Source organism: Patella vulgata, chromosome 7 (assembly GCF_932274485.2).
Source record: "Patella vulgata chromosome 7, xgPatVulg1.2, whole genome shotgun sequence".
NCBI classification, from domain to species: Eukaryota; Metazoa; Mollusca; class Gastropoda; family Patellidae; genus Patella; species Patella vulgata.
In genome coordinates this window covers 41,668,173-41,681,997 of record NC_065885.2, presented here as the reverse complement: position 1 = coordinate 41,681,997, position 13,825 = coordinate 41,668,173, and the positions used below count along the sequence as shown (strand labels likewise).

The 13,825-nt window shown below is 36.9% G+C and overlaps 1 protein-coding gene across 3 annotated transcripts in view; it reads left to right on the top strand.

The window, feature by feature from the left end:
* LOC126828352 (alpha-aminoadipic semialdehyde synthase, mitochondrial) overlaps positions 1 to 13,825 on the top strand; it is a 219,948-nt gene that overhangs the window by 50,409 nt on the left and 155,714 nt on the right. For all 3 annotated transcript variants that reach the window (XM_050558072.2, XM_050558074.2, XM_050558076.2), the window contains exon 3: positions 13,409 to 13,585. In XM_050558072.2, coding sequence (XP_050414029.1) covers positions 13,409 to 13,585 — 177 coding nt within the window. The remainder of the gene's footprint in view (positions 1 to 13,408; positions 13,586 to 13,825) is intronic.

The window sequence follows — 13,825 nt, the reverse complement described above, 5'->3', positions numbered from 1 at the left end:
ATCTCTATGATCGTATTGATCCAATCTATATGTCCATTGGAATCAAATATCATAATGTTAAACAAATAATAAATATAACCCACTTCAAAAAAATATTTTTTTTGAAGGCTAAAAATACAGTTTTTGCCAAAAAGACATTACTTCCGGTGATAATGAAAATGTTAAATTATTTCTATGAAATGGCATAAGGTATCACATGGTGAACATTTTATGAAAATCGGATAATAATTGACACTTTTATGGACCAAAAACCATGAAAATTGACTTGTAGAAAATCGTCTATTTCCCTGCAACCATACAAGATAGAAACCATTTTTATATGCCCACATTTTCACGTGAAACTTCCAATCAATAGAAACAGGAAACACAAACAGTTTGATGGGATCAATATAATTATGACTAAGTCAAAATGATGCATTTGATATTCAGATAAGTTGATATGAAATAAATAATAGAATACAATATCAAAAAACCATCGTTTTATCCTAAGTTTCGTCAGTAAAAATACTAACTTCTTCAGGGATGAAGAACTAAATACAAAATGACTGGAAGTCAGTTATGACATCATAGGAAGTTATGACATCGTGGGAATGATGACATCATAGACTTAGATACATAACATGTAATAGTTATATACCTTGTTTTCAAGGTGTATGGGTTGATACACCATCTCTTTTTTGAGTGGGGCTCCGAGGCGAAGCCGAGGAGATCTCCACTCAAAAAAGAGACGGTGTATCAACCCATACACCGAGAAAACAAGGTAAATAACTGACTTATACTAAATACTTTTTTGAGAAATAGAGGTTTTTTCTATTTTTTCCAATTTCAAAAGCATTTTTCATTTCACAAATTTATCAAAGTTTCCCATTTAGAGCCCCCCAATTATCTCATCGCAAACGCTTATTTCTACTCAGGTAAATGATGTCAGTACACCGCAGACCGCACGTGCATTTCACGTTTTAAATCAGGTCAGGGAAAATGTTCATAACAGGGATATTGATTGGTTGAGAAAAGCAAACGTCATCCAATCATTTTGTACAATAGCCATTTCTTGTTGTTTTGCCAACATCCTGGCTGCGTCGATTGTAGTGAATGGCAGAAATGAATGCGGGAATTCGTCGAAGAATCCTACTTTATAATGTCACAGATTTAGAAGCCCGATCCTTCTAAATACCCTCTCATTTTCATCAAAGAGTCGAGAAAAAGTATGGGTATAAGAAAGCTTAGCTAACTAAAATTTGGGTAAAATTTTAGAAGTAAGGAAAAATTATGTATAATTAATAATGATTTTGAAACCCTCTAGATTTAACTCATTTAAACTGTTAGGCCAAACTGAATCAAGTCTATGAATCCACATACTTTCTGCTGTGTTCAATTTTTTCAGATCTTTATGTGTTTATTTGTGTACAAATTGATATTTACATAATTGATACGAAACTATGCATGCAAATGATTACTGGCTCTGCTCACTCTACAGATAGTGACTAGCTCTGCATTTCTTAAGCTTACTCCACCGCAACGTGCAATTTGCTTAATATCTTTACGTTAATACTGTTCTAAATGTCACAAATAGTCCGGGACCGTAGAAAGAACGCAGGGGCAAAGATGTCTGAATACCTAACACTCCTGAAAAATGGGGGTACGGAACCTGCCTCGCCTAGCATCAAACATGAAACTCAAAGCGCTGATGAAAGCAGACCGAGCACTCCGACATTATCGTTCCCGCCCGTCACACACGATGAGCGAGAAATCGGCCTTGACACCAACATGACTTGTGTAAATAGTTCAGGTGCGTGACCAAAACAAACTCGACCCTCGTCTGTCAAACAAATAAAGGACATTAAGGAGCTTGGAAAAAGATGTGAATCACTTGAACAAGAAGTGGAAAAGGACTTAGAGCACCAACTCCAGGCTCTACAACTACAAGCACAACAGAGTCAGAGATATCCATACGACCCCCAGCTAAATCTACAGCCTCCAACCCAGACTTGTCAACCATTACCCCAAGCTCAACTCAAAGCTCTGTTAGCTCCAGCGGGAGATAAAGACCTTGACTCTAAAGACCAACTACTACCACGCAAAGGTAAATCACGAAAAATTGAAAACTATTTATGGGTCAGTGCACATGACTTAGTTCGTGATGGTAAACAGATTGACATTGGGAATGGTGTCAAATTTCAGGTGGGTGATAATTGTCAGTCCCTGTCCCTCAACCCAGAGCAGTGGGGCTATGCTAGTCTACAGATCTTACAAGAGATGATACTATTAAATGAGATAGAACCAGGTGACATTGTTGACTATATAAACTACACACAAGGCATCCTGAGGCTCTCGTCAAATTATTTGTGGCCTAGTGTTCTTTTGTATGACCGCGAATACCAGTAGTGCCAAGCTCAAATGGGTTTTCGATGGAACACCCCTCAATCTCAACTGCGTGAATTCAATCTACTACCTTGACTGGACAATACTACGGCTAAGTTGTTATCAGAGCTGAAGGGAACGAATGGAAGCCATCCAAACGTTAATAATGACAAACGTGCTACCTGTAATCGTAATACTCATAGGAACCCCTGTGGCCCATTTTTGCCGGATGGACGAGAGATTTGTAGACGTTTCAACTATGATCAATGTATTCGACCTGACTGCAGGTTAGCTCACAACTGTCACATTTGTTATGCTACTAACCACTCCGCGTCAAAACACAATCATTCCATCAACTACAGCAGCGCACCGGCAAAAAACGATTAAAGATCCTGCAAGCAGCGTCACTTCACCCTCATACAATTTAAACTATGATAATTGGTGCTGCTTACTCCCCTTTCTGACTTTGACCGCGACTTTATCTTAAATGGCGTAAAAGATGGTTTTAAGATAACCGAGGGTGACCCCGCTAATGTCAACCATGTTGTTGAATGTGAAAATTACTCATCCACTGAGAACTTTAGAACACTAGTCGAAAAGTAGATTTTGGAGGAAATAAGTTTGGGAAACTATGTCACATGTCATAGGCCTAAACAAATTGTAAGTGCACTTGGAGCTATTCCGAAGTCTAATGGGTCAGCAAGATTGATCCATGATGCAAGTCGCCCAGATGGACTAAGCTTAAAAACTCGCTTACAACAGACAATACATGCCAGTATATGGATTTGCGGTATGCATGTAAATTAATTAAGCACGGATCATACTTAGCAAAAGTTGACCTAAAAAGTGCCTACCGATCCGTATGCCTAAACATCCATCCGTCCGATTATGCTTATACTGGGCTTCAGTGGAAGTTCAGTGGTGATGACACTAAATCTTACCTGTTTGATGCCAAGTTGCCTTTTGGGGCCTCTAAAAGCCCAAGTATATTTCAAAGACTTAGTAGTAGTGTTTGTAGGATCCTCAAATGTCATTTCGATGCACAAGTAATCGTTTATGTAGACGATTTCTTGATTATAGAAGACTCAAAAGATAAGTGTCTAGAGTCTTTACTGAAGTTGATACAAGTGTTGCGTCTCCTTGGTTTTCGTATAAATTGGAATAAAGTGGACAATCCATGTCAGGAACTCATATTCCTAGGCGTCTTAATAAACACCATGTGTATGACCCTATCATTACCCTAGGACAAATTATCTCAATTTTGTGATTATTTACGCTTATTTTGTGCCAAGTGGAGGACTAGCAAAAGCCAGCTTGAGTCATTAATCGGAAAGCTCAAATGGGCGTGCCAAGTAATAAAGGGGGGACGGACCCTTTTACGATCTCTCATAGATGCCAAAAACAAACTTAAATTGGCTGGTGATAAACTCAGACCCACACAATGAATGCTTGATGACATTCAGTGGTGGTCGCATCACATGCCAGCATGTAATGGTACAGTAAAGTTTCTCAATCCCCGCCCTGTCACTACTATGTCAACTGATGCTTGTCAACAGGGTGGGGGAGGTTGCTATGAAGGTGACTATTTCTATCTAAACTGGGCTATTGATATGCCAGCCTTGCAGGACACCCACATAAACATTAAAGAGACTGTCACTATTGTGGAAGCGCTTCGTAGATGGTCCCCCAGCTTAATGAACAAACATGTGATCATCTCTACTGATAATATGAGTGCAAAACATTGGATAAACACTGGCTCCTCACGTCAACTAGTGTGGTTACAAAGTACGTTTAATTTCAATCTGACTGCAAAGTACTTGGCAGGATCCAAAAACGTCTTAGCTGATAGTGTTTCGCGACTTCATGACAGCCACATATTTGAAAAACTTTATACCGAACTCATGCCATTATACAGCCTTGGAATTTTGGAGTTTAGTTTTAACGAACTACTTCAACACATGTCATATGCATATTTATCTTCCAGGTGGCCCAGAACTGCAACAGGCTCTCAACCTATCAGTGACTAGACTGCAGAAAAAAGGATGGGCAGAAAATACAAAGAAAACTTACAAGGCCCAACTGAACTGCTACACCAAATTTTGTGCAGGTCTTGGAATAGGTCTTGTTCCAGCCTCCACACAAACGATCTCATCATATATTGCCTATATGGTTGATGTGTGCTCCTTAGTGACCCTTTGAAAGACAATTGGTCCATAAACTTTTTACTCACTGGTGTAAAAAGAGAAATCAGAGACGCTCAGCATGGTGTCTCCCCCATAAAACCATTATTTTATTGCAAATCAAACAGTGTTTCAATTTAGATTTAATTCATGATGCCTCTTTTTGGGTCGCCTGTCTGATTGGATTTTTCGGATTACTGAGACCTGGAATTTTTTTTTAGCTAAAACAGCATTTGACCCAAACAGAGACATTGCTATTAAGGATCTTACACTGATCCATTTAGACTATGTATTGTGCTTAAAGTGGACAAAAACATTACAATTTCGTGAACGCACACTTAGAGTGCCTTTACCACACTTAGGGGTACCAGTGCACCCCCTTTGCGCAGCTAGTGCCATATACTCTTTGTTGCAACTACATGCATCTCACAATGACCCTGCTTCAGCTCCCCTACGTGTGTCCGTGACAGGTCACTGTCTCTCCTACTCAGCCTTTCTCGCTCAGTTACGCACAGTCACATCACAGCTTCGCATACCTGGCAATTTTAGTGGACACTCTTTTCGCCGGGGTGGTGCCACCTGGCTTCACCAAGCTGGGGTTCCACATGAGTTAATCCAGGATTTGGGTTTTTGGAAAAGCAACGCCTACTTAAGATACTTTGAGCCAGATCTATCACAGAAACTGAAGGTTTTAAAATCCTCTATGCATTCTATTCCTTTTTTAAATTTAATATAATGGGTATTGGAAGTTCTTTTGTGATAATGTTTTATTAAAGATCATTACTGTAAAGGGGGTTGGATGGCTGAATGGTTAGCGTGCGCGCGCTGTATCATGAAGTCTGTCATTGAGTTGACTGGCGTGGTTTCGAATCCCCGGTTGTACGTGACAAGGAGTAGGGTCGCCTGTCCAACCTCGTGGGTTTTCTCTGGGTCCTCCGGTTTCCTCCCACTGCTAAAGACCCCTATGCGCAAGCGAATTAGTTCTTTTGTGATATGTTTTATTCACTATCATTTTCTTTGTAAAGATCATTACTGTAAAGTGTAACATGTAATTTCTTATGGTGTTGCAGCAACAATTAAAAATTTTATGGCCTATTATTATCTCATTGTCTCTATTACACCAAGGGGGTACTGAGTTTAGATGAAGTAAACAGGAATTTTTTGTACTATGGTACACACGAAATCATGACCAGGTATATTGAAATGGGAGGCTACATGGGGGGAATGGCCAGGTTTTTTAAGCTTTATATTACTTCTGTGCTTATTAAACCGAGTGCTGAAAGGAGTAATGGTTTGGCCTACATATTGCATACTACAGGTTTCACATGTTAAACAATATATACTACTCAAAAGAAGTTAAGGGTCAACCCTTTTTGTCTACCAGGTAATTGTCTATGCACATATCAGATATATATATAAAATTATTGGCGGAAATCGTGTCAAAATTTGTTCACGATATCCTGACGACAAAACCTGTGTACAAGGCATATGTCATTTTCAAACAAAACGATTTTGACAGTCTCCTTAGAAACCATAAACTGAAGCTCAAAACAAGGCTCCACAAAACTGTTTGCATCGCCCAAACGCAGTAGGGTACGACTTTTTGGAGTTGATTATGTCCTTGCACGTGCACTATGCATTTTCCATGTACAGTTTTGGCATAAAAAAAACTTCCATGACCGTGCTGCTCTCAGTTGAAATTTCAACATGGTCAGACGTCAGCTGAGTGAACTTGACAGAGGAAGAGCCATTGCGTGGCTTCAACAGGGTTTTACACAGAGGAATGTGGCACAGAGAATCGGTTGTAACCAGAGTGTGATTGGGAGACTATGGCAGCGTTTCCTGGCAACCAGTTCAATTCAGAATTGCCCACGGTCTGGTAGGCCAAGATCAACGTCGCAACGTCATAACCGGCATGTCATTCAAATGGCCTTACATCAGCGCGTTGTTACAGCGAGATGTCTGAGAAATGAACTGCGAAATACAAGTGGTGTTCAGGTATCGGACCAGACCATAAGAAATCGTCTGCGAGCCCACAACATTCGATCTCGACGACAAGCGGTTCGACCATTTCTCTTCTTCAACGTCATAGGGCAGCACGTTGTGACTGGTGTACACATCATAGAGACTGGAGACGGCAACAATGGGGGCGAGTACTCTTCACTGATGAGTCCTGATTTGCATTACAGTTCAATGATGGCAGACTTCGCATCTATAGGTGGCAAGGAGAAAGATTTGCTGATGTTAACGTCAGACAACGCCATCGCTTTGGAGGTGGTACAGTAATGGTGTGGGCTGGAATTTCGGTACATCACAGGACTCCTCTTTTCGTCGTCCAAGGAAATTTGACGGGTATCAGGTACAGAGACGAAATTTTACAGCCTTTTGTCATCCCAAGTCTTCGTCAAATTGGAGCAGGTTCCGTTCTTCAAGATGACAATGCTAGACTGCATAGAGCACGAGTTGTTAATGATTTTCTCACCCAAAATGGTATTGAACGAATGGATTGGCCTGCAAACTCTCCTGACTTGGCACCAATTGAGCATGCATGGGATGAGTTGGACAGACGTGTTAGAGACAATCATAGACAACCTGAAAATATTCAAGAATTGGTGCAATTCCTTCAGACAGATTGGCAGGCCATTCCCCAGATGTTTTTTCGACGTCTGATCGACAGCATGCCTCGTCGTTGTGTCGACTGCTTACGAGCACGTGATGGTTTCACTCGTTATTAACAAAGTTATCAAATTTGAGACAGTTTTGTTGGACCTCATTATGCTCAAAATGGCGAATTTTCATCAGATCCCCAGAATAGTTGTGTATAAAAAGTGCATATGCTTTCATAAGACTCAACATTGAGACATATTGAACTCATTCTAACCAAAAGTGTGCTTAAAAGTTTTGATTTACATGTTCCCTGTGTCTAATAAAATGTCAAACAAAAATAGTTGGTTGACCCTTAACTTCTTTTGAGTAGTAATACAACATATATAAGAACTGTCACAGTTGACAGTGTCTCTAATCTTGAATGATTTGATGTCTTTACTGGTTATTTCTTGATTATTACACATAGTCTCGCATGATTTGCATAATTTTCGTAAACAAGGTTGACATCCATATGAAATTTTGTCCTTAATATGGTTATTGCTAGTGTCAGAAGTTCTCAACTTATTTTCTTTCAAGATATTGCCAATAGTGTGGTTCTTTCTCTCTGCTATTATTATTTTGCTGCTATTCATAATTTTTGTCATACGTAAACTTGTGTCTAAAATACTTCAGTCTTTAATCATTTGGTGAAGATGAGGTTGTCGAGGGTCAAAGGTAGTTGTCCATGGAATAATGTTCACATTAGTATCGGTATATCTGTAGGATTAGGAACTTTATGAACTTTTCCTAAAATGTAGAAATGGGCTGGTTTGTCAAGTCAATGACGTCATTTCCACGATGTCATAACTTCCTATGATGTCATAACTGACTTCTAGTTATTAGTATTTTTACTGACGAAACGTTGGATAAAACGATGGTTTTTTGATATTGTATTCTATTAATTATTTTATATCACATTTTCATGTGGACTTATATTGTTGTCGCATTGTCCGTCCATAAGTCCCTCCATAATTGTAGGTGAACACTCTACAGGTCACAATTTTTATCCAATTTCAATGAAACTTGAAATATAGATTTATCACCCTAAGATCTCAGTTCCTTACGATATTGGCATGTATCGGACGGTAACGTCATGGATTTTGGCCCCTGATTGTACAAAAAATCACGTTTTTAGCTTGTGAACACAGCAGAGGTCACAATTTTTATCTGATTTGGTTTAAACTTGAAATGTATGTTTATAACCCGCAGATCTCGGTTCCTTTCAATATTCACGCATATCGGACCATAACTTCCTGAATTATGGCCCCTGATTGTACGAAAAGTCGCGTTTTTAGCTTGTGGACCCTATAGAGGTCACAATTTTTATCCGATTTAAAAAACTCTTTGTATATATCACCATTACACCCTAAGGATGGTTGAGTTCGAATTGCGTAAAATGGCCTCCCCTTGTTCGCAAATAGTGTCAAAATATTGTGTACCAGGGTTGTGGACGTTTATAACCCAAATATCTTGGTTCCTTTCCATTTTCGTACATATCGAATCATATCTTCCTGAATTATGACCCCTGATTGTACGAAAAATCACGTTTTTAGCCTGTGGTCCCTCTAGCGGTCACGATTATTATCTGATTTAAAAAAACGTTCAAATATATCACTGTTACACCATAATGTTTGTTGAGTTCGCCGGACAAACTGGCAAATAGTGTAAACATCTGGTAAATCAAGGTTGTGGACACTCAAGAGGTCACAATTTTGATAAAATTTGAAATACATGTTTATAACCCAAAGATATTGGTTTCTTTTGATATTTGCGCATATCGGATAATAACTTCCTGAATTATGGCCCTTGATTGAACAAAAAAATCACATTTTTAGCTTGTCCCTGTAGAGGTCGCAATTTTTATCTGATTTAATAAAAATATGTGAATATATCACCATTACACACTAAGATCTTGGTTCCTTTTGATACCAGAACTTAACTTCCTGCATTATGGCCCCTGATTGTTCGAAAAATCGCATTTTTAGCTTGCTGATTATCTAAAGGTCACAATTTTTTTCCGATTTTCAAAACTGTTTAAATACATCACCATTCCACCATAATGAAGGTTGAATTCGAATTTCGGGAAATTCCACCATAATGAAACTGCCCGCCGCTCTTTGTACGCAAATTTTGTTGAAGTGTGTAATACGAAGGTTGTGGACCCTCTAGAGGTCAAAATTTTTATCCCAAAGAGCTCAGTCCCTTTTGATATTTGCACATTTCAGGCCATAACTTTCTGGATTATTGCCCCTGATTGTAAAAAAAATCGCGTTAGTCTTTAGCTAGTTCTCTATCCGTCTCTTGCAAAATGTGGCCGTATCCTGCCTGGCAGCCGCTGGTGTGGTATCTGTATGACCGTATGGGTTTATTCTGTTTGTTGATTTGAATCAAATATCATAATTTTAAAAACATTACAAATAAGAATCATTTGAATAAAATATCTCTTTTTAAGGCTAAAAATACAGTTTTTGCCCAAATGATGTCATTTCTTGTGACAGTGAAAATGTTCAATTGGTTGGACCTAGTCAAAATTGACATAAGGCATCAAATGGTAAAAAATAAATTGAAAATCGAATAATAATTGACTCCTTTACAGGCAAAATAACGTGAAAAGTGACGCATGCAAAATTATCCATTTCTCGGTAACTGCTCATGTCATAAACTAATTTTCACATACATTCTCTTCGTATGGATTATTGCTACAAGTTTATGAAAGTTACGAATAAATATTTTGAAATATGAAGAAGCTGAATGGGTTGTAAATAGATTAATTTTACAGCTTTTTTCACCTTTTAATCTAAATAGCCCGAAAACGAAATCGTAATTAAAAAAACTTAGTCCAATGTTTTGTGCGCCTTTTATGGCGCATCCTTTTCGTAATATCAAATTTTGAAAAAATAATATTTTCTTTAAAAAAGTGGTACCGAACTGTCAAAATTATAGTTTTTGTTAAAATTATGTCACTGAAGGTGCCAACAGGAAACTTTATCAGTAACAAAAAAATGACATTTTGGAAAAAGGAGCATATGAGCTTTGTTTTAAACAAATCGAGCAATAAATAATCAATCTAGGAGCGAAAAACTGAATTGTCCAATGGCTGCTAAGGAAAATTATCTAGACCAAAATTGTTGACATTTTTGCTCAAATCAGATGACCCTTTAGCCCTGGGTAAAATACCATAAAAAATATTCATCAATAAAAATGTTTTTTGTAAGAATTTAAATGTTCAAAATTTGGCACCTAATATATTTGAAGATTCGTTGAAAATGAAAACCTAAAGAACCGTAGCTATGTGCCTTGTCTCTGGCTATGTCAAAAGTATCAAATGTTAAAATCTGGCAATTAACATTATGGCAATATTTAAAAAAACAACAACTTCGGTGATTTGGGACAATTTGCATTGTCACAGAACATTCAAAATAGCTTAAAACTCTAAGTCACACCCACTTTTCGTATAAAACCGAAGAAATTGGATCAATCCGACAAGTAGTTTTTGAGATATGATCAAAATGGAAAAAAAAATAAATAATAAGAACTAGATCTGCGAGGCAAATATGAAAGCTTTCATATTCATGGTCACTCCCTGTCACATGTCATGGGTCATATAAAGAATCTGAACAAGCAAAAATAACCATTAAAATTGATCGAAAGTCGTGATGTTAATGCGATTTTTCACTCGTAAAAAAAACTTTTGCCGGCACGAAAAACGTCAAATGCAAAATCGAAATTGTGACATTTTCAAATACCAAAATTTCGACCTTGATCCCGGCTATCCGAAAATGTATTCATATTTTGTGTACACATCAGTACTTTCTTAGCAAGTAGAGAAAATAAATTTCAAGGCAATTTCGTCGATTTTTTGAAAACTTTGTTCCTTAATTTCATCAAGGGAGATAATTTAGAAAATTTCTAATGACATCTTTTAAGTCGCATCGGTAAGACCTACTTACATACTAAATTTCATGAAAATCTTGCAACTATTAAAGAAGTTGTCAAGTTGGTCTCAACTTCCGGTTTGAAATCACAGCGACAAATTTTTGAAATCCGAAAATCCGAAATTGTAGATTGGAAGTAAATGTTTCAAGGTACTCAAATAAAAAAGAATTAGTAAAATAAGTCAAATAGTCGCAAAGTTACAGCAATGTAGGTCAAATGCATTCGTTCGTAAAATTCGGTGATTTCGGATGAGTAAAACATTTTGAAAATAAATTCATTCGAAAGCCACCATCCATTCTTGGGGGGATAGTTCAAAGTTTCAATAAAAATAAACATAACAGAATTAAATATTTCAGACAAAGACCGAATAGTAATAATAATAACAAAAGTCAAACATATAGATGTTATGCATATTTGACATCAGTGAAACATACTACAGATTTTGATTAATACAATTAAATATAAATGAATTAGAAATATATACATTATTTGCCTAAATCTTTCAGTAAATGGACAGGAATATGGTTATCTACCCTTATAAAACGAACGCAAAGCTACTGGTTTGTAAACTGTTTTTTGATTGGTTTGTAGACTTTAGCTATAATCAAGGCCAGGGCAGATAATTTGAAATCAGGGGAAACCCTATGGATTAACCCAGGGTATAGAGGAGTAGAATGGAATGAGTACACTGGGGATACCGAGGATGCAGAAAATCGCAAAAGCCTTAGAGATTTTTCAAGTTTCAAGATGGTGACACTTCCAGTTCGATCGATAGACTTCATATTTTGCGAACACATCAGTAATTTCTTAGTTAGTACCAGAAAAACATTTAAAGCCAATCTGACCTATATTTTTTCAATTTTTTTGAAATCTTTGATCCTTTATTTCTCCAAGGGGAGATAATTTATAAAATTTCTAATGACATCGTTCAAGTTGCCTCAGTAAGATCTACTTACATTCCAAATTTCATGAAAGTCGTGCAAATATTAAAGAAGTTTTCAAGTTGGTCTCAATTTCCAGAAATTCAAAAATCTGAAAATGCAGTTGAGAATGATTTTTATCAAAGTACTCAAAGAAAAAAGAATTAGTAAAATAGGTTGAAACAACCCACAAAGTTACGACTCTGCATCATCAGTTTTTTCATTCGTAAAATATATTTTATCAAAACTCACCACCCATTTTTAGGGGGATAAGTCAAAGTTTCAAAAAGATCCTTTGGCTAGTTTCTGAGAAAACAAACACATAAAAAAAATAAGAATAACTAGATCTGCCCGGCAGACATGTACCATATTTTTTCCAGGTATAAGTCTATACTTTTTTCCGCTGAAGCTCGTCCTTCATCTTATACTCCGCTTCGACTTATATACGGATGAAGGTAAGGAAATGACATAACGAAATTTACCGTCGCTCCACGATGCCGCACGCACTATCGTCTAACACAAAACTACTCACACTATTCCAATCGAAATATTTGTAGACGTTTCTTAGCTTGTTTATTTCTTTATTTACCCCCCCACCCCTCCTTCAAATATTATCATCAACCCGAGAATATATGCCATCAAAATAGAATCTTTTCTCTGACATTCGTCAAAATTGGCACGTTTCCATTTCACATAATTCACGTGTCTCGCGAGATTTCTACTTTTAGTTTTGAGTTATTTTATTCTATTTTTAGTAACATACTTTTTAACCACGTGCAATTATAGACAGAGCCTGCATTGTCTTATATTTATCGGGTATATTGAAAAAAAAAACTGGTTCAAATAAACCAAGAACACAACTTGGAATATTAATCAAGTTAGTCCAACATTATTTATAAACTGATTATTTTACATTAATATTGTGGGCCAATTTTTCTTGGCGTACACCGGCACGGTAGGCATATTTGACTAGGATAACAGTCCCAAAACTTGATAATAGATTGCTACTGTGAAGTTGAAAAACATTCATCTTATATACCGCTTGGACTTACATGTATATATGGATGGAGGTCGGAAAAACAGTAAAATATGACGATTCGACTTATACTCCACATCGACTTATACCCTGTAAAATATGTTATTTATGTTGTAATCTCAAAATAATGTAAAGAACAGAAGTTTGATTATAGATACATTTGCAATTCCATCAGAGTTGGTTTAATTGATGTTGGGATGAGGTTTATTATATTAGCAAGTACAGTAAACTAAAAAACAATTAAAATTTTGCCATAGTTTTTAAAATACTATTGACATCACTGATTTTGTTCATTATTTATTACCCAGTATGAATAAAACTGATTTCAGGAATACGCTGATAGAGGTGCTATTATTCAGGAAAATTTGAGTGAAGCTTCTTTAGTAGTTGGTGTAAAACAAGTACCTATAGATGATCTGATGCCTGATAGATCTTACGCTTTCTTCTCACATACTATCAAAGCCCAAGAAGCTAATATGCCATTACTTGATGCTATTATACATAAGGTAAACATCTAAATTCATTTGTTTATCCAATCTGATTAAAAAACAGAAATTATTTCGTGTCATTTTTTATAGTTTAAAATTTTGTTTTACTTGTCTTCACAACACTGGGATCTGGAAGAATTGTTATATAACAGGTGGTCTAGTCGATGTGAGGAATTAGTCAATGAAAGGGTCTGTTACGGCGAGTTCTTGGCGTGCTCTGCACGGAACTGTGGGTAAACCCCAAGAAACGTCAGCACT